Below are 18897 nucleotides of genomic sequence, written 5' to 3'. Positions count from 1 at the left end.
AAAAGTCAGATAGCATTTTTTAGCAATAAAGTTTATCTTTTTTAAGTAAGCTCTGTGCTGAACAGGGGGCTTGAACTCATGACCGAGTTCATGCTGTACTGACTGAGCCAGCTGGGCGCCCCAATAAAGTATTTAATTTCTTTAAGGTATATACATTGTGTTTCTAGACATAATGCTGTGGCACACTTAATAGACTACAGTATAGTATAAATATAACTTTTATATGCACTGGGAAACCAAAAAAACTTCATTTGATCTGTTTTATTGCGATACTCACTTCATTGCAGGGGCGCGGGGGCGGTCTGGAGCTGAACCTGGGGTGTCTGAGGCCCGTACAATGTATGTTGTTCTCATGATTTAAAAAACATAGGAAAGTAATATAACCTACAGGCTTAAAAAAAAAAGTCAAACAATAAAATTTACAGGATAATTAATCAAAAATTTAGAAATAAGCATTAAAAAACCTCTAAGTTTTCTTACACTGCTTCCTCCCCCCAGTGTTAACAGCGGTGAATAGATTTCTCCGTAAATGGAATCCAGCTACATAAACGGGTCCATCTCCTTGTGCAGCCTGTTTTTAAATGTTAGCAAAATACCACACACTTATTCCCGCATCAGTACGGAGAAACCTGCCTCGTTTTTTCTGACGCAGAGCTTGATGGCACTGATGCGCCTTGACTGACATAACCATCCACACATTAATGGGTGCGTGAGTTTCCTGTGGCTGCTTTTAACAATTTACCATAAAGTTGGTGGGCTTAAAACACAGAAATTTATTTTCTCACAGTCCTGGACGCCAGAAGGCCAGAACCAAGGCATCAGTGGGGCCACACTCCCTCCAGAGGCTTTGGGAGGAAAACTCGGTTTGGCTTTGAATTCCCATTGGCTCCTGGTGTTTCTTGGCTTGTAGATTCGTCACCCCAGTCTCTGCCTCTGTCTTCCTGTGCTGTTTCCCCCATGTGTCTGCGTCGTCTTCTCTTCCTCATAAGGACAATTTGTACCTTATATGTCACAAAGACGTATCGTGGTCCTTTCCAAAACTTGGTTATACCAATTATTTTTAAGTACCAGATTTATGGCAATAACATGGCTGACTCCACCCCCCTTCACAAGGTCTCCAGGTTTTCGTTATTGCAGATATGTTCTACCCAACACCTGTGTTATAAAAGCTTTCTCTGTTCTTTGGGGTTACTTCCTTAGGAGAGAGAGAAGTGGGATTACTGTGCGGAAGACTCTAAGTACATTTTAGGGCTTTGGATAAAAATGACCAGACTCTTCTTCAGAAGGCTGGTGGTCTCGTGGTGGTTACGATTTTTAAAGGCTGCTTCTCTGGTGCATCTGTTGTCTCCAGTTTTCTCTCATGGAGAGAAGTGAAGCGAGGCGGGGCTGCCCAGGTGCGAAGGGTGAAGGCTGGGCTCTGGCCCCAGTGGCCTGCAACGTGCCAGCAACGTGCCCTTCCCCACCTGGAGCCCCTGACCGCCACTCCCTTAATGATCGGCTGCGGGGCGGGGGGGGGGGGGGGCGGAGAGCTTTTGCCGAGCTGCTGCCGAGGTCCTCCCCGGGGCCCCCCACCTTGCCCTAAAGGACAGTGACGGCCCTCACAGGCCTTCCCCTCTTTTTCGCGCAGATGCGGGGCTGCAGAGGGCCCGGGGCACAGACCTTTGCTGCGCTCTGAGAAGCCCGTGCGCTTCTTAGCTGGGGTCTGGAGCCGCATCTAGGGAATGAGAGTGCTTTCCCGGGGAGGTTCCTAGCTTGCGAACTTTCATGAACTTTCACAGGGAGTCAGAATGGACACGAGAGACCACAGTGGAGCCACAGCCCGGATGCTGGCCAAGCAGTATGGACACATGAAGATCGTGGGGTTGATAGACGCTCACTCGCCTTCTCTGCCCAAGAACCTGTATCGGAGCCCAGGTACCTGCTTCTGCACCGCCGTGTTCTCCATGGAGTTCTGCTGGGAGAGGACAACACCCCTGCCGGCTCCCACCTGCCCCTCGGAGTTTTGGCTCCCACAGCCTTGCCAGGAGGCTCCGCCGTGCAGTCGAGGTTGAGCGCGCTGGTCTGACAGGAGAGAGACCCGTTAGTGTGCAGTGGGCCCAGCCAGGCCGATGGTGTGCCTGGGCTGCCGGCGGTGCCCATGGAGGGGCAGGCGGGCGGGCAGCCTCCGAACGGGACTGCTTACAGCTCTTGTTTCTTGACTGCTTGTGGTGCTCATTGCCATACGAAGTATTTTAATTTTATACAGTCAGATTCATCAGTCTTTTATTGCTTGTAGACCTGGCAGCATAGAAGATCTTTCCATGTTTCCTGGTCGTACAAGAATTTGTCCATTTTCTTCTGGTACTTACATGGTTTCATTTTTTATGTTTAGTTCTCTGATCCATTTGTACTTTACTGTCATGCATGGCGTGAGGTGTGGTGTTCTCAGATGGCTTCCCCATTGTCCTGGCTTCATTAAATTATTTAACAGTCCATCTTTGACCTAGTCATCTGTGAGGCTGTCTTTGTCATGTATTCTGAATTTCCGTCTGTGCCCCGGTCTGTTTCTGGACTTGCTCTTCTGTTCCCTGGCTCTGTCTGTCCGCACACCAGACCCACACCCTCGTCGGCTTGCAGACGCTCTTTGTAGTACGTCGGACTGTCTCTGGTCGGCCAGCCCCCCTGCAGCTTTCCCTCTTCAGTGTTCCCCACTACTGCTCGTGTATTTCTCTGTGTAAACCTGAACATATCTTGTCCAGCTGCGTAGAAACAGCGTTACTGAGACTGTGGCAGATTGAGAAATCAGCTACCCGTTCATGCTTTGAGTCGTCCTCTGTAACAAGGGACGTCTTTTGTTCAAGTGTCCTCCTGTGTCTACAGGAGGGTTTAAAATTTTTCCTCCTAGACATTGTGCATAGAACTTATTTTTTCTTCCTAAGTGTCTGACTTTGTTGCTGTTGTAAATGGGGTTTCACTGCCTTCACGTCCTCTGACTGCTTATTGTCTGTGAGTATGAAGGCTGTTGGCGTCTGCTTGCCAGTTTATAATCTGCTGCTCTACTGAATTCTTTCATTGCTTGAATTTATTGATTTTCCAGGGTTTTCCAGGTATGCTACCATACAGTCTGCCCATAGAGATAGATTTACTGCTCCTTTCTGATTTGTGTACTTCTAATTTCTTTCATTTAGTTGCATTGGCTAGTACTTCTCATAAGCCATTGAGTGTGTTGGGGACAGTGGTCATTCACCCGGTCCTGACCTTGGCAGAAAATGCCACCTTAGGTGAGATGCTGGCTTGAAGGGTAAGGTGTGCATGTATTCTATCATGTTAAGAATGTATCTGGCATTTTCTATATTCCTGAGTGTTTTTTACAGGAATAAGTGTAGAATTTTGTCAAAGGCTTTTTCAGCATCTGTGGAGACAATTGTTAATTTTCTCCTTAGATCTAATATATTAGTGAATTTTCTAATAGTGAAACAACTTTACATCATTAGTATAAATGCCACGTGGTGTATTATTTTCTTAATGTGATGTTGGATTCTGTTTGCCAGTATTTTACTTAGTGTTTCCGGATGGCTGTTCATTTGTCAATGATCCTGGTCTGTGATTCTGTTTTATTGGGTGTAGACATCAGTATACATCATACAGAGAATTTGAGTTTTCCTTCCTTTTTTGTGCTCTGGAACAATTTATGCAGCATGGATGCCCTGTGGTTTTTGAAGGTTTGGCAGGATTCTCCTGTGAGACCATCTGGACCTGGTCTTTCTTTGTGGTAAGTTTTCCTGTTTCTTCTGTAGAAATTGGTCCACTTAAGCTTTCTCATTTCATGGGGGCCAGGTTTGGTCAACTGCATTTTCCTAGGAAGTCCTTACCTCCAGGATTTCAAACTTACACAGAGGTCTACAAAACCGTTTCTTTCTCTGTCTCCTTCTAAAAAGTTCCAGTGATTATTTTCCTGTGTCATTTCTGTCTCGCCTGCCTCCCAGCTCAATCCTCTCTCTCCCCTTTCTTGTTCATTCTTGATGGTTTTCTCACTTTCCTGCAGTACTGTTTTTCTACTCAAGTCTGTTCTGCCTTAGGCTCCTTGTGGCTGAATCTTCATTTCAAAAATTTGACCTTTTCTTTCTGTTTTTTAAAGATTCTATTTTTAAGTCATCTCTGTGCCCAACATGGGGCTCGAACTCACAACCCCGAGGTCAAGAGTCGCCCGCTCCACCGACTGAGCCAGCCAGGTGCCCCGTTGACCTTTATTTTCTCCCTCTTCCCTGAGTTCCTTTCTCACCGTTGTGAGCCCGTGCCTATGTCTTTTTGTTCTTGGTTTTGGATTTCTGAAGCAGGGTGCTTTTTCCACTCCTGCATGCTTGTTTAAGGATGTATCCACGCAGAGTGCATATTCGCTTTCTTCTCCCTCTTTGGTGATGGTGGTTCAGAGGGAGGGGCGTCTTGACTCGCTGTGGTGTTTGGCCCCTGGTATCTGTGTCCCCTCAGAGCGGTGGTGTGTGGGGATGGCTGGAGCCTCCGTGCTTCATCAGGGCTCAGCGGCCTGGCTGGCGGGAGGGTCCTGCTTCAGGACTCCCTCCCCAATGTCTCCAGGGGAGTCCCGGCTAGCTGGGGTTTTTTGGTTGTTTTTGTTTCTGGAGGAGGATGTCGTGAGACCAAGCCTTATGTGTCCTTGATATGTTTCTGTCTTGCCAGATCCTGGGGTCCCCCCCTTGCCTTTGCTATTCACTTCTCAGTTTCCAAAGGTGTCTCCCAGGAGTGGGGCGCTCCTGTTCCCTCGGTCCCGTGTGCATTTTTAAGCTGCTTCTCTGGAGCTGTGCAGCCCTCTGCCAGGATGCTGCTTCTGCCACAGAATGGCCTTTTTCTGGGGGCAACACTGGCACTTCTTTCCCCTCGTCTCTCTTCGGGTGTGGCTTTCTTTTAGACCCGCTCACTCTCCTAGGAGTCTAGGTGGGCGTGAGCAAGAAGTGTCGCTGCGAGAAGAGATACGGATGTGGCTCCGCTCCACAGGAGCGAGGAACAGGGCGGGTGGGGTGCTCTCTGTCGTCCTGCTTCTGTGGAAGGGGTGGGATTCATGTGGCTCTCTCAGTTGTCCTTGCTGACTTGTCAGGTTTGAGAGGACGTGCTGGGAGGGGCAGATTCACGGAGCTCCCTTTGCCTCGGTTACCCCCTTCCCTTGTCCTTTCATTCTTTGACTCCTCCCTCTTCTCCCTGGCGGGACCACAGTCTGCTCCTGGTGGCACAGATCCTAGAGCGCATGGGAGCAAGCTACGTGGGGAAAAGAGAGGGTGACCGGCTCAGGGTCACTGGCCAGGTTTGGAACCTGGCTCAGTAACACCCTTGCTTGCAGGCAGCCAGTGACCTGAGCTATATGTTCACGCCAGTGAGCTCTCCCCGTCCACGGCCTGGCTCCCTTCCTGGCCTTGGGATTGTTTGTGATGGACACCACCTCACAAGGGGGCAGTGGGATGAGGGGTTCCTTTGGCACCTGAGCCCCAGTGTACCAGCCCAAGGATGAGGTCTTATCTGATGGGAGCCTTATACAAATATAGTCGTGAATTTTGTCTTCCAGGTATGATAAAATAAGGAAAACTGTGAAAAGCTGTAAGATGATAATGGCTGTGAGTGTGCCAAGCTCTTAAACTGTGACGGGTGGCATGTGGAGTGCTTCCCCAGACCTGGTGCACGGCTGGCACATGCCCCTTGTTCCCCAAGAAGTGCGGGTGGAGAATACCCAGTTGTTAGGAAGTTGTGGCTGATACAGTCCTTGTCTATGAAAAGATGAATCTTATTTACCATCTCAGAACATTTATTTCAGGTTTAAAATATACATACTTGTTGAAAAAAATTCTGGAACTCGAAGAGCAGAACAAGAAGTCCCCCATCATGACGAACTTTTTCAGTTGAGACTCAGGCTTAGCAAGCTTGTTCTTTCTCCAGATCTCCCTGTGGCCCCTCTGAGCAGTGGACTGGCCCATTATGCCATTGCTTTCTAGTGATGTCCTGGGAAACGCGTTTTTTTCCTTCTTAATATGAGAAAACAAATTATGATTTTATTCCCACCTATTATGAGGATTAGTAAATTAGTCCCTCACTGAATAAAATGTCTTAATTCTGGTGTTTGACCCACAGACAGATTTGAAGATCTAAGCTCTTCGGATGAATCCTGCCCCGTTCCCCAGAGACAGAGGCCCTGTCGGAAGAAGGGCCTCAGCATCCATGAGGGGCCTCGAGCCCTGGCCAGGATCACAGCCATCGGACTTGGAGGCAAGCTGCAGCAGCCCTGCCGTGGTGAGTGCTCCCACGTCCTGCGGCGCTTCGGCAGTGCATCCCCAGATGCTGCCTGATGACCGCGGATGCTTCTCGGCCTTTTGAAGTGTGGGCGCTGGGTGGGGGCTGTAGCTCAGACTCAGAGTTGACTATAGGGATAGAAAGACATTAATCACTGGCTCGCTTCTGGGTTCATCCTTTGATCTTCCTTTCCGTGGGTTACGTTACAAATAGAACTTTCTCTCCAGCAGCACAAATACAGCAAAGCTGGGATTTCATTTATCATGTGGTAAGTCAGCCAGTGCAGAGAAAATGTTGAAGTCTGGTCTCTGCCCCCTTTCCCCCCACTGGAGTTGGATGGGTCTCTGGCAGCCGGTTGCTCTCTTTTCTCCAAGTGCTAGACTGCGGAATGGTCGGATGGTATCCTTAGTGGGCTAGACGTGAGTTTACTCTCCCACTGTCAGCGCCTCATGGTGAGTGCGGTGCTCTTGGGGGGTGCCAGGGGCACGGATGCTGTTGCTCTGGCCTGACCTTAGCGCAGGGTTGGGAGCTCCAGGCCCACCTTTTCCCATCAGCCACTGCGGGAGGCAGGGGGCGGGGGGGGCTGACTGGGCCACTGGGGAAGCTGCCCCCAGCCGTGGGCAGGCTGCTGCAGGGCGAGAGCGGCCTGGGCCTCCGCCCCTGCCCGTGGAGCGGGCTTGTGAGCACAGAGCCCCGGGGCACTTGGCTGGGTTCTGGTGAGGAGTTCGTGCTGCCTGTCCCTGTCCCACCGGAGATGTGGTGGGGGCCCGGAAAGGATGGGTCTTACCCAGGGTGGGGGTGCTAATTAACTTGTGTTGCTGTACAAGACATCCTTTTTAAAATGGAATTTGTTCAAGTTACCAAAATAATCTGGCCGAAGCCTGTTTATACACAAATCTGTTTACGCGCCCACGTAGGCAGGAAAGTCTTCACCAAAGAGTGACGCTCGTTGTCCCTTAGTTGTGCCATTTCATAATTTCGGTTTTCCTCTTACACCTTGTGATATTTAAATTCTCCGTATGTACGTATATTCTCATTGCCAGTAATGAAAAAACATTTTCTTGCCGGCAGATGCACTCAGAGGTTATGTAACTTGGTGTTACTGCTGTTAATCTTTAGCCCGGGGCCTCCGCCTCCCTGCTCAGCGAGGTCTCCTTGGCTGGGGCGCACGGACCCAAAGAGCAGCGCCCCTAGATGTGTGTGTTGAAAAGCCACAGGGAGCACGAAGGCTGGTGTGTGTGAGATTTTGTTCCCAGCTACGAGGAATACTTAGTGACTGGTTTTCCTGAGGCTCAGGAATCTATAAACACAGCTAACCATTTCCTGCTTTGTCCACTTGGAAAAGCAGCACTTGGTGTGATGGAGGCGGCACCAGGTCGGACCGGGCGCTGGTCCTGACCCGTGTGCTCTTGCCGTGGGACACAACCTGGTCCCCACGCCCCCCGGAGTCTTTGCTCACCTGCAGACCATGCATTTGTGCCCAGGTTACTGTGGTGAGCGGATGGGGTAACGGCCAGTTAGGAATTTTCTCTCTGCTTGCCCAAATCCTGGGCCTTCCCTCACGCTGAAATTCCTCTGGGGTGGTTGAATTTGGAAGGACGAACTCGTCCCTTTCGTGCTCATGTGGGTTTATGTCCCCCGTTCTGTCCACAGAGCAGGTGCCTTTGCCTGGCTATGTCACCTTCAACAGCAGTGATGAGAACCCGCTTGAAGGGGGGGGCCTCTGCTACAGGGACGTCACCTCCCCGATCAATGACCGGGACGTGGACAGCAGCAGCAGCAGCAGTCGGGGTATGTGTGCCCCGCCCCGCTGGCTGCGGGCTCCACTGGGAGTTGGGAGTTCGCGTGCACTACCCCCGACCCCCCAGCGGGGCCCAGAGCTGTGGCAGGTCCGGCCAGTAGAGAACGAGGGGGTGAAGGGTACAGAAGGGCCTGGCTTTTGTGAGGAGCAAGAACGTGGCACGGAGATAGGTGAGGGGCAGCTTCTGGCCCAGTGTCGGTGCAGGATCTGGGGGACTCATTCCAAACAAGGGTCGATCTTGACTGCAAGCCCTCAGGGAAATGTCTCTTAGATTCCATGCATCATCCATTCGGGAGCTGTGGACGGAGTGTGCGGTGGGCCAGGCACCGCTCTAGGTAGATGCCTGGATTTATCAGCAAACAAAACAGGCAGAACTCCTGTCCACGCGGTAGGGCAGCAGGGCTTGGGCCTGGCATCAGAGGAAAACAGCCAGCTATTTCAGGAGTTGACGGATGCAATGCGTGCAGGGCTCTGGGGAGTCCTCGCAAGGGAGACCTGTGGTCACCTGCCCCTGTCTTCACTGTCAGAAGAGCACACCTTCTGCGCCAACCTGGGGGTCGTGAGGCACAGCAGCAGCAGCGAGGGCCTGACGAGAGCCCTGGGAGTCAGCAGTGAGGCCTCTCTGGAGAGCAACGAGGTGAAGCTTCTCCTTCCTTGATCTCCCACCTCCCTCCCTTTTCGTGGTGTTGTGGGGGCTGCCTCCCTCAAGAGGGCAAGTCTGGGGACAAGGACTTTGTCAGACGCACAGCATCCTTGGCCACCCTCCGTGAGCACCAACCACTGTGCAAGTCACCAAGGAAGCCTCTGTGACTGGTGGGGGGTTCCCAGCTACAATTTTGGGGCAGAGGATAGAGTGGATGCAGCCACATTAGCTGTGAGCCCCTCAGTGTTAACTTCAAGCTCACGTCTTGCCACAGGATTCGGATCATGCCTGTAAAAGTTCGGTTCGCAAGCAAGCTAAAAGTTACATGAAGACCAAGAATCGTTACAGTAACAGCGACGGCCAGTGGCCTGTGAGCACCGGGACTTCGGGGGCAGCGTCTTCCCCAGGATCTATTCCCCAGACGGAGAGGTCGCCCTACTCAGGACCTCAGGTGAGGCCATCTCTGAAACGGGCGGTTCCGCGCATAGAAAGGTGGCACTTCCTGTGCTTCGTGAGGCCCGTACTGTGCACTCATGAGGGGCCACGCACTGCTGAGAGAACAGTGTGGTGCTGCTTTTCCCCCAAATGGTCTATGAGGCTAGTCTGGCAGAGAGGCTTCCTGGGGGCTCCTGGTGCCGCCTGCAGGGTTTCTGTCCCAGCCCTTGGTTTCCATACTTGACTCAGCGAGAACAGGACCAGTCTTGCAGAGCTGCTTGCAGAAGTCAGTGACAGGATGTGTATGAAGCAGAGACAAGCGGCACTTAATGAAAATTGCCGTCTCTGCCGTCCTCGCTGCGGGCCGCTCTGGCTCCGCTCTGGCTCCTCGGCTTCTTAGCGGTTACAGGTGCAGCCCAGCAGCTCAACTGGCTGTTGAGTTCTCCTGCCCTCTCTGGGTTTAAGTGCTACCAAGAGGACAGAGAGGAGGACATTTCTGCCATTTATTGAAGTCAGCTCTGCTGTCACTGAGAGTCTGCCATTTTGCTGCCTTCTCCTTGTGGCCCCTCCAGAGAGCTCTCTCCAGGGCTTACGTTTCCAGGCTCAGTGAACAGCTACACTTTTCATTTCCTGAAACACATGCTGCTGGGAGGGTGGGTGGTGCTGGTGGGATCTTAAGGCTGTTTCAGAAAGTAGGTTAAGGAAAATGGCAGAGTAACAACCTTTGAAAATTTGCTTCTCCATTAAAAGCAATAAACTGACAAGTGGTTAGAATAATTTTTTTCAAAACTCTGTGAATCAACCAAAAGCTTAGAGCAACCTGGAAATGTTTATTCAAGAGAAGTGGCTGAATCTCAGTAGGAACTGCAAGCTGGTAACACTTTAACTTGCCTTCGTCCCCTCCACTCTCCAGTGCCAGGGTTGCTGTGACAGCCACTGGAGGGTTAAAGACTTGGTATTATTGGATGCATCTGATGGCTCCCTAGGAGACCATGCTTAAAGAGCTGTATTTGACTTCACTGAGAGCTTATCTATCCAACAGAACAAAAGCCCTCTCCTTGAAGAAGGTGTGTTGAAAATAATTATAGGCATGTGTTTTAACTTTGCAGCTGCCTGAGGTGTTGATAATAGTCAGAGCAAATTAGATTGACCACAAAGCTGAAAAGGAAAAGGTGGGGAAGGAGATGTCCACAGGAGCTTTGTAAAGCTCTGACCCATTCCTAGGAATCCGGGAGGCCACACGCTTGCTCAAGGCTGTGTTGTGTGTATGGTCAGGAAAGATGTAAAAATACATCTGATGACCTTGAGGGTCTAGCAAGCAGGAAGTTAAGGCTAAGGTAGGACCGTCCTGTGCCTGGCTGAGTGTTGAAGGTGGCCCCAAGCAAGCCTACAGAGTTACGCAGGAAAGAGGGGGAGACTGGTCTCCTGTGTTTAAGGAAATCTGTCCAGTCCTTAGCTACCACTAAGCTAGCCAAGGAGAGACCTCTGTGGCCACATCAAGAAAGAACACAGACTTTATAGAAGAGGCACTAAACAAGTAACTTCTACAAGCAGCAGCAGCAATGAACTATGGAGTGGGAGGAGAATTCGATCTCCAGAGCCTCCACATTCAGATGTCTAGTTTTGGCAGGCACCTGGCTGGCTCATTTGGTGGAACATGTGATTCTTGATCTTAGGTTTCTAAATTCAAGCCCCCTGTTGGGTGTCGAGATTACTTAAAATCTTTGAAATGTCCAAATTTCAACAAAAAGACAAGATGTGCAAAGAAACAAGGAAGTATGGCTCATAGGCTGTAAAAAGTCAACAGAAGCAGCACCTGAGGAAGGCCACTGTGGGACTTATCAGACGAAGACTCCAGATCAGCTTTTTCAAATACGTTCAGTGAGCTCAGGGAAGCCCTATCTAGACAGAGAAAATCAATAGATTCTGTAGGTGCAAAGTACAATGACTGAAGCGAATGTTTCAGGAGAGGGCTCTGCGGGAGACTGGAGCGTGCACAAGGCCCCACAAACCTGCTGTTGACCAAGTGAGATGATCCCATCTGAGAAGACAAAGAAGAATGAAGAACGAACAGAAACCCGTGAGACCCCATCAGGCAGCCAGCATACACATAACTGGTGTTCCAGAAGGGGAGGAGGTAGAGAAGAGCACAAAAAAATGTTTAGGAAATAGCCAAACCTTCTCGCATTTGATCCAAGAAGCTGTATGAACCCTAAGTAGGTTAAACTCAGGTCCACAGCTAGACCTAGAGTAATGAAAATGTCCAAAAACAATCTTGAAGGGAGCAAGAGAGAAGTGAGTCTTTACATATAAGGAACCCTCGTAAGATTAACAGCTCATTTCTCACAAGAAGCCATGGGACCTAGAGAACGTTTGATGACTAAGTCAAAGTAATGAGAGGAGGAAAAAAAACTCAACCAAGAACGCTATATCCAAGCAAAAACTATCCTTCAGAAGTGAAGGAGAAATTAAGACAGTTGTACAGTCGCAGGTAAGCAGAGACTAAGAGTTTGTTGCTACTGGACCCACCGTCCAAGAAACACTACCGCTGTCCAGGCTGAAGTGAAAACAGGCTGAGTGTCTCAGGACTTCCTGCTCCTCCTGAGGGCACGGAGACGAGGGGGCTGGAGCTCCTGGCGCCGGCAGCACTGTCCCAGCACAGAACCTGGGGGATTGGCGGGCTTACGCGGACGCTCGGCAGGCAGGGCTCTGTAGTACAGCAGTGCCTTGGCTGGTCCGCATGTCTTGGGGCCCCACCTGTCCTCTGACCTGCCCCGGCTCCTTTGCCCTCCAGGACCTCGCCACGCTGCTGGAGCAGATTGGGTGTCTGAAGTACCTGCAGGTGTTCGAGGAGCAGGACGTGGACCTCCGCATCTTCCTGACCCTCACTGAGAGCGACCTGAAGGAAATCGGCATCACGTGAGTGCAGCGGGGCCGTCGCGGCCACGCCCCCTCGTTTCCGCCTAGCCCGAAGGGGCCAGCTTAGCTTGCAACTTCCCAACGCTGGGGTGGGACGAGCCACCCTATCCGGAAGTCCGCTTGCTTCCTGCGGCCAGCTGGCCTCTCCAGCCCCCAAGCTGGCCCAGCTGACACTGCTGTGATCAGGGCACCCAGACATTTTTGCTGTCTACTTTTGAGAGCTTCCCAAGTTGGTGGGAGGCCATTCACAGCCTGGCCCTGACTGGCCCGAGCTCCCTGTTCAGTGAAAGCAGCCAGGCAGGGGACAGAAACAGGCAGGGGAGGCCAGCCCCAACTGGGGTCACTTCTTAGAACCTTTTGTTTCTGTCATCAGTCCCAGGACCCTGGGGGCCACTCTCCCCCTTCAAAGCTGGGATCTTTCCTAGGGGACCATCTTGGTGGAAGGACAGTCCATGGCACCTCTACACACACCGCAGATCTGTATACTTCTCTCGTTCACCCCTGCAGGTTGTTCGGGCCTAAAAGGAAGATGACCTCTGCCATTGCCCGCTGGCACAGCAGTGCCCGTCCCCCCAGCGATGCCCTGGAGCTGGCGTATGCAGACCGGCTGGAAGCGGAGATGCAGGAGCTCGCCATCCAGCTGCACAAAGTAGGTGGTGAGCAGGGGAGGGGCCGTGCAAGGGAGGGGCATGGAGACCAGCTGCAGAGGATGCAGAGCAGAGAGCAAGCAGGGGGGACAAATATCCCGGGTCAGCAGGGAGCAGCAGCCTGGACGGGCAGTGGGACAGTGAGGGCAGAAGCACTACGGCTCCTGTGCCAAAGGGGGGACGCACAGGCAGGAGCGCAGATGGACACAGAGTAAGGGGGGTGCAGGGAACAAGCAGCGGGCGCGGGCACCACAGCGCTTGCGGGAAGGGACGCAGAGGAGGCTCCATCCGGAGAGGCATCCCCTGCCTCCGGCCCAGGAGAGTGGGAGTCGAGAGCCAGTGAGGATGGCAGAGAGAGAACCGGGGTTGGGAGGACCCAGCCCATGTGGCCCTGGCCTCAAATCTTCCTGGCTCACTTACCCACCTGGGCTCCTGCCTCTCCCGCCGCAGCGCTGTGAGGAGGTGGAGGTCATGCGCGGCCAGGTGTCGCAGGAGCAGGAGCTGCGCGCCGTGGTGGAGAGCTGTCTCCTGGAGCAGGACGGTGCCCGTAAGGATGTGCACGCCCAGCTGCAGGAGACCTGGGCCCTCGCCCGGGACGCCGCTCTCATCTTGGACCAGCTGCGGTGAGTGGGCATCTGATTTGTCCCCCGGCCAGACCCTGAGTCACTGATGTCTCCAAATTCTTCAACCAAAGGCTTGTTTTTAGGACCTCTTGGGGTCACTTGCTGCCATCCTCCATTTTGTTCTGGCTTTGCCTTTCTGCAGGGCAGACCCAGGCAGCCAATAGGACCCCGAGAATCTGCACAGTACGTGCAGGTCGTCCTCTGCCTGTGTCTCGGGCCTTGAGAGCTTGGCGTGAAGGCAGAGCCCCACCTGACACTCAGGGAGGTGGAGGGATCTGCCGCCCAGCAGGGGCCACTATTGCTAGGCCTCTTCCCTCACCAGCACTTGGCCTTATGTCTGGCAGAGCCTGTCAAGCCGAGCTGTCAGCCAGAGTGAAGCAGGAGGTGTCCACCCGAGGGTCCACCCTGGGCACAGCCCTCCCCACAGCTGGTAAGAACAGCGTCCTGGCCCCGGATGGCATAGGCACTGCCCTAGGTCGCGTGTTACCACCTGTTCCAGCAGTTATCACACTGACCCTCCTCCCCTGCTCTACACCATCCCAGGCTCCAGACTGAGGGCACCCTGTATCCCCGATTGCTTCCCCATGGTGGGAGGCAAAAGCCCTTGGGCTCTGGCGGAGTCTTCTGTCCAGGGTCTCAAGTGACTTCTGCAGCCTACAGTTGGGGCTACCCCAGGACAAAATCTCACTGTAGACCAGGGACCCTCATACTTGCATCCCTGGGGCGGGACCCTGACTGACAGTGCTTTAGAGAAATGTGGGAGAACACATTTGGTGTAACAAGGTGGTCACGTAGGAACCGACAGCTGGGTGGATCCCCTGGTTGCAGCAGCTCAGGACAAACAGGCAGGACCTGTGGTGACCACACAGATCCCAGGCCCACCAGGTTCTCTGCCCCACAGACTCCCAAGGCTGGCAGGCCTCCCTGCAGGCTCTGAGCCTCCCTGAGCTGTCAGGAGCATTGGAGGATCGAGTCCAGGAAATGGGTGAGTCTCCAGGAGGGCAGCCAGTGAGTGGCCTCACCCCCATGAGGGGCCAAGAGTGGGTGAACAGGGAAAGCCCTGCCCTAGCCTACTATCCCTCACGGTCACGCAGTCTTAGGCACCCCCTCTTCTTCTCACACTTGCAAAGCAGTAACTTACTGCTCCCATCCTCAGGGCGAGTGCTATGCTCAGTGACCCAGAGCTTGGAGAAGCTGCAAGTACTGAACAGGAAGGAGAACTGGCGGGAGCCTTAGCTGGGAGGGACGGTGAGTGTCCGCCAGCCCAGGCCCCGGGCTGGGAGAGCAGGGCGCACTGGGCAGCAGTGAGCTCCCCCTTCAGTCTTCCCTTTCCCTTCTCAGAATCTGACGTTGGGTGACTCATCCACCCTGAAGCTGTGTGCCTGGAAGACAGGAGCGTGGAGAGCAAGCGGCTACAGCAGGCTGGACCCCAGCAGGCCGGAGGATCAGGCCCCCGGAGCAGCCGGCAGAAGCAGGACAGGGCTGGGGCCAGTGCAAGGAGCGAGGCCCACACAGAGGCAGGACAAGGGCCTGTAGGCCAGAACCTGGGGGTGAGGCCCCGAACGGGCAGGGCCACGGGGAGAGAGCAGGTCCCCGTACACCACAGGTGCCACACGGAGAGGATTGGGCACCTGGGCAGCGTATGTCATTTGCTGGAAAATAAAATGTAAGCTCTACTGGTGAGGGGCTGTGTTCTGGTCCCACCACATGCAGTACCGGCTGGCAAGCCAGGCCGAGACCCCCCCACTTGAGTAACCCACTGGGGCCCAGGCCCCTCTGTCAGGACAGAGACCACCATGCTCAGAGCAGGGCTGACCCCCCACCTGCTCTGTCCGGCCCCTGTAGCTTCTAGGGCTCCCTTTGCTGCGAGCCCCCTCGAGTCTACAAAAGCAATCTGAAGAGTGACGCATACCCCCAAGCCCCAAGGAAGTAAGAGAGGAACAAGGTACAGGTGTTTTATTTACAGAATGAAGTGCCTTTGCCCCTACGTGCTGGCCACTTCATCGAGGCTCTAAGGTGAAACAGGCGCTCAGGCTGGGCCGGAGCACAGCTTTCCTTACCAGGCCAAGCAGGTGCTGTGGAAACTTTGTTAGCTTCACTGAGGAGTCCTTCCGGACATAGGGCCATAGGAGACTGCCCGTGGTGATGTTCCCGCCTGTGGTGGCTCTGCGGTTGTCATGCTGCACACTCGGCCAGTGCTTCCATACCACGTCCTGGAGCTGCCTGCAGCCTGTGCTGGGAATGGAGGAAGGGAGGCTTGCAAAGCAAAGAGCAGTGAGCTGAGCTCAGCCCAGGTGCGGCCAGAAGCCCCAGACCAGGCACAAGGCCCACTGAGGCCTGAAGCCGGCAGTCCCACAGCAACTGCAGGGAAGGGGATGGCCCCTCCACCTGGGACAGGAGCCCCATATCAGCTCTACGCTGAATGGAGCCCAGCACTCTTGCGCCTAGCTCCCTGCCTTAGGTCCCTGGGTAGTGGCAGAAAGGGACCCCCCCGTGCACCCAGCCCCGGGCCTGTGGCCAGGACCAGAGAGCACCGGAGAACGGACTTTCCTGTCCTTTCTCTTTCGAAAGCTCCAGGTGGGCCTCATGGCCCCAACCAACCTTGGGGACCAAGCCCCAATGGGGTAAAGGGGCTGTGAAGCCTTACTCCCAGTTCACACACCATAGAAAAAATTAACCAAGTAAGGCTAACAACCACATTCTTTAACAATTAACAGTATGACATTCTGAGCTGAGCCAGCTCTCCTCTCAGCCCTGGGGCTGGCTGGTGACAGGACTCAAGGCATGCTCCACAACAATAAACTGACTTCTCGATGGTCTGTGTCTACCTACCCACCTGGATGAATGGGTGATACCTCCACCAACCCGTGAGTCTCACGTGAAGAGTTTGAGCCACGGGGTAGGAGAAAATGTCCTGAGCCTGGATAAGCCAGGCCACCTACTGACCAGGGTGGGCTCCCAGTAACCTGGTCGCTACCCAGTAGCTGCTCCAGGCAGCGGAGAGGAGTTGTGAACACACAAGACATTCTCCTAGAAGTTCGGGACACAGAACCAGGGGAAGGCAAAAGACATGCAGCATAGAATCAACCTCAGGAGGAAGATGGGAGGAGCTTCTCCAGGGCTTTCTTCTGCTTCTCCGTGGCAGCAGCCAAAGCCTCAGCCAGCTTCTCTTCAGGCATCATGTTAAGCACCTTGAGAGCGAAAAGCAGCTGATACTTGGCGGTGCTGGTAAAGGCGTTGCTCAGGAAGTTGGGAAAGCCACCGACTCGGTCCTTTTGGGTGTAAAGCGGGACTCGCACAAGCCCCAGCACCTGCACAGAGAGAAGACCAGAGTGGGACCAGGCCCCCACACCAGTGGTGTAGCCCTAGCAGAAGGAGCCTGTGAGCTGCTAGGCCGGGGAGGGCAGCCAGGTTGCGAAGGCTGTAATGAGAGACCCAGGCAGGGTCCGGTGAGGCGGAAGCCAGCGGTACCCTTGGAGCAGTGCAGCCCCACTACTCCCCAGGCAAAATTCAAAGCTGACCCCATGCACTTTCCACCCTTAACACTCTCAAGTCCCAGCTCCCATCCACTGGCAGGTAGCCCCCCAGTTCATACCCCATGCTCCCTCTTCCACGGGTGAATCCCAAACACCCCAAGTATGACTCCCGGCCCCTCCAGAGTATAAAACCCACAGACCGTAAGAGCCTTCATCACCCCAGCCATCAGATACCAGCCCATGAACCAGCCCCCGTTTCCCACCTCCCCACAAGGCACCACCCCATCCCATCCCCCCACCAATCCCACTCCCCACTCCCAGGATTGGCAATGGCAGGCAGCAAGGCAGATGGAACACAGCCCCGAGGGAACCCCAGCCCCGGGCCCCTCGCCCCCACCCCTGGCCCCAGGTCCCTCTCCCCTCCCCGATGCTGGAGACAGCGACACCCCACCCAGCCCGGCCAGGGGACCCTCAGGGGGACGTGTTACCCATCGGTGCCTTCCACGGGGCCAGAGCCAACCCCCGGGGCGGGGGGCGGGGCCCGGGCGGCGGCCCCACCTCCAGGCCGTGGTCGCGCGAATGCACCGCGCTGATCTCCACGGCGTGCAGCTGCTCCAGCGTCAGCTGCCGTGCGTACAGGTGCGCCACGACGCGGTGCGGGCCCTCGGTCAGGTGCGAGCTCAGGTAGTCGGCCTCCGTGAGGCGCAGGCAGCCCAGGCCCAGGCCCAGCACCCGGTTCAGACCGTCCTCCAGAGACCAAAACCGCCGGTCCACGAAGCCCCCGGGAAACCCCAGCAGCCCGTCGAAGCGCATTTGCATCTGCAAGGGAGGGCCGGGTCACGGGCGCGGGGTGCGAGCGGCGCCCCGTCCCCTGCCCGCCCACCCGCGTCCTCACCAGCACCGAGAAGCGCATGGGGATGCGGCCGAAGAGCTGCCCGGGGTTGGCGGCGTAGAGCATGGCGTGGCACGAGTGGCTCCAGCCCGGCCCCAAGCGCATAGCCTCCACCCGGCTGATCTGCTTCAGCTCCGGTACCGCCGCCGACATCTTGACACTACCCCGCCGCGGCCCGGGCGCCGCTCCTTAAGTGCATGCGCGGGCCCGCCCCCGTCGGTCCCGCCCAATCCGCAGGCAGCCCCGCCCCTGAGCCCGCCCCTCCGCCAATTGCCGACGCCCATCGGGGGGCTGAGCCCTTCCCGGCGTTCCGACACGTCGTTGAGGCGCGGAAGGGGCGTGTGCAAAGGGAGAGGCTGCGCGCGCCCCAACCCACGGCCCTCGAGAACCACGACCCCCAGAAGGCACAGCGCGGGCCGAGCCCTCCCGAGACTAGCGGGGCCCCGGAGCCCTCGGGCGGGCGCTGCCAGCCGGCTGGGGCTCCGACTGCCCGCCACGAGTCCTATGCCTTACCCTAGCGCCCCCTGGGAGCGCCGCGCCGCAGGCTTCACACTACCAGCCCCCGCCTCGCTTCCTGGCCGGCGCCTCCCGCAGGAAGGCTCCGGGGAGCGCCGCGACCGCGACCGGATGGCACGACGCTTCCCCGCACGCGCGCCAGCCAAGCACTCCCGTCCAAGGTCACTGGCGGTCTGCCCGACTCCAGAAGAGCAAGGAAAGCAGGGCCAGGCAGAGCTCCAGTTGCCCCCACAGTCCGTGTCCACGCACAACCCTGGGGCTCTTAGACCCAGCTTGCTGGGGGAGGAAGTACCTTAAATCTGCGCCCAGCATCCCAAGTATTCCCCCAGTCAGACACCATATGCCAGGTGCGGCTGGAGGAAATGGGGTCTTCCCCATTTCCCAAGGAGAAACTTGGGACACAGAGGAACAGGTCTTGCCTTAAGGGTACCCAGCAGTTGGTGCCAGAGCCAGGATCCCATCCTGTCTCCTCCCCCAGTGTCCACAACAGAAAACCTTCCAACTTTCACAGAAGAGGGCCTGAAGTACTTACCCTGTGTCTAATGGAGAAGGAAGTCGCTGGGGCTCAGGAACACCGGAAGCAATGTCCAAGAGGGAGCACTAGGGCTCCTCCGAGTCCTGCAACGGGGCCACTCACCCCACTAGTTGGCCCAAACTCCGTTCTCTTCCCACCGT

The 18897-nt window shown here is 55.0% G+C and overlaps 2 protein-coding genes across 13 annotated transcripts in view; one reads left to right on the top strand and one right to left on the bottom strand.

Moving 5' to 3' along the window:
- ANKS3 (ankyrin repeat and sterile alpha motif domain containing 3) overlaps positions 1-15021 on the top strand; it is a 30144-nt gene extending 15123 nt beyond the window's left edge. For 3 of the 5 annotated variants that reach the window (XM_057315078.1, XM_026520401.4, XM_044391554.3), the window contains 12 exons: positions 1779-1914; positions 6112-6270; positions 7924-8061; positions 8599-8708; positions 8989-9165; positions 11944-12068; positions 12576-12717; positions 13166-13338; positions 13683-13768; positions 14240-14323; positions 14495-14586; positions 14660-15021. In XM_057315078.1, the coding sequence (XP_057171061.1) occupies positions 1779-1914; positions 6112-6270; positions 7924-8061; positions 8599-8708; positions 8989-9165; positions 11944-12068; positions 12576-12717; positions 13166-13338; positions 13683-13768; positions 14240-14323; positions 14495-14574 (1410 nt within the window). In that variant the 3' untranslated portion in view covers positions 14575-14586; positions 14660-15021. The remainder of the gene's footprint in view (positions 1-1778; positions 1915-6111; positions 6271-7923; positions 8062-8598; positions 8709-8988; positions 9166-11943; positions 12069-12575; positions 12718-13165; positions 13339-13682; positions 13769-14239; positions 14324-14494; positions 14587-14659) is intronic. The other 2 variants (XM_044391551.3, XM_044391552.3) reach the window with 2 other exon arrangements.
- NUDT16L1 (nudix hydrolase 16 like 1) lies at positions 250-17899 on the bottom strand. 8 transcript variants are annotated; one of them, XR_008960373.1, is made up of 6 exons: positions 17710-17896; positions 17373-17633; positions 16427-16649; positions 15399-15573; positions 13136-13243; positions 3047-12048 (listed from the first exon to the last, which is right to left on the bottom strand). XR_008960373.1 is itself a non-coding variant. In XM_026520411.4 (4 exons), the coding sequence occupies exons 1-3, from the start codon at positions 17857-17859 to the stop codon at positions 16428-16430; spliced, it is 633 nt and encodes a 210-aa protein (XP_026376196.1). In that variant the 5' UTR covers positions 17860-17896; the 3' UTR covers positions 15281-15573; position 16427. The 8 variants fall into 8 exon arrangements, 2 of the variants coding, with proteins under 2 accessions (XP_026376196.1, XP_057171064.1); XR_008960372.1 differs by having other exon boundaries at positions 13140-13243; XR_008960375.1 differs by having other exon boundaries at positions 9959-12048; positions 15399-15568; positions 17710-17898.
- Between the last annotated feature and the right edge of the window lie 998 nt (positions 17900-18897).

The sequence above is a fragment of the Ursus arctos genome, unplaced genomic scaffold (genome assembly GCF_023065955.2).
Source record: "Ursus arctos isolate Adak ecotype North America unplaced genomic scaffold, UrsArc2.0 scaffold_2, whole genome shotgun sequence".
NCBI lineage: Eukaryota > Metazoa > Chordata > Mammalia > Carnivora > Ursidae > Ursus > Ursus arctos.
This window is presented reverse-complemented; position numbering and strand designations above follow the sequence as displayed.

What these genes read in the sequence shown, in the direction of transcription:
- NUDT16L1 (XM_057315081.1), bottom strand. Translation starts at nt 17,859, where the DNA reads ATGTCGGCGGCGGTACCGGAGCTGAAGCAGATCAGCCGGGTGGAGGCT. An exon ending in CCATGCGCTTCTCGGTGCTG is followed by an intron (nt 17,634 to 17,709) that starts GTGAGGACGCGG and finishes CCTCCCTTGCAG; the next exon opens with ATGCAAATGCGCTTCGACGG. An exon ending in CGCGCGACCACGGCCTGGAG is followed by an intron (nt 16,650 to 17,372) that starts GTGGGGCCGCCG and finishes CTCTCTGTGCAG; the next exon opens with GTGCTGGGGCTTGTGCGAGT.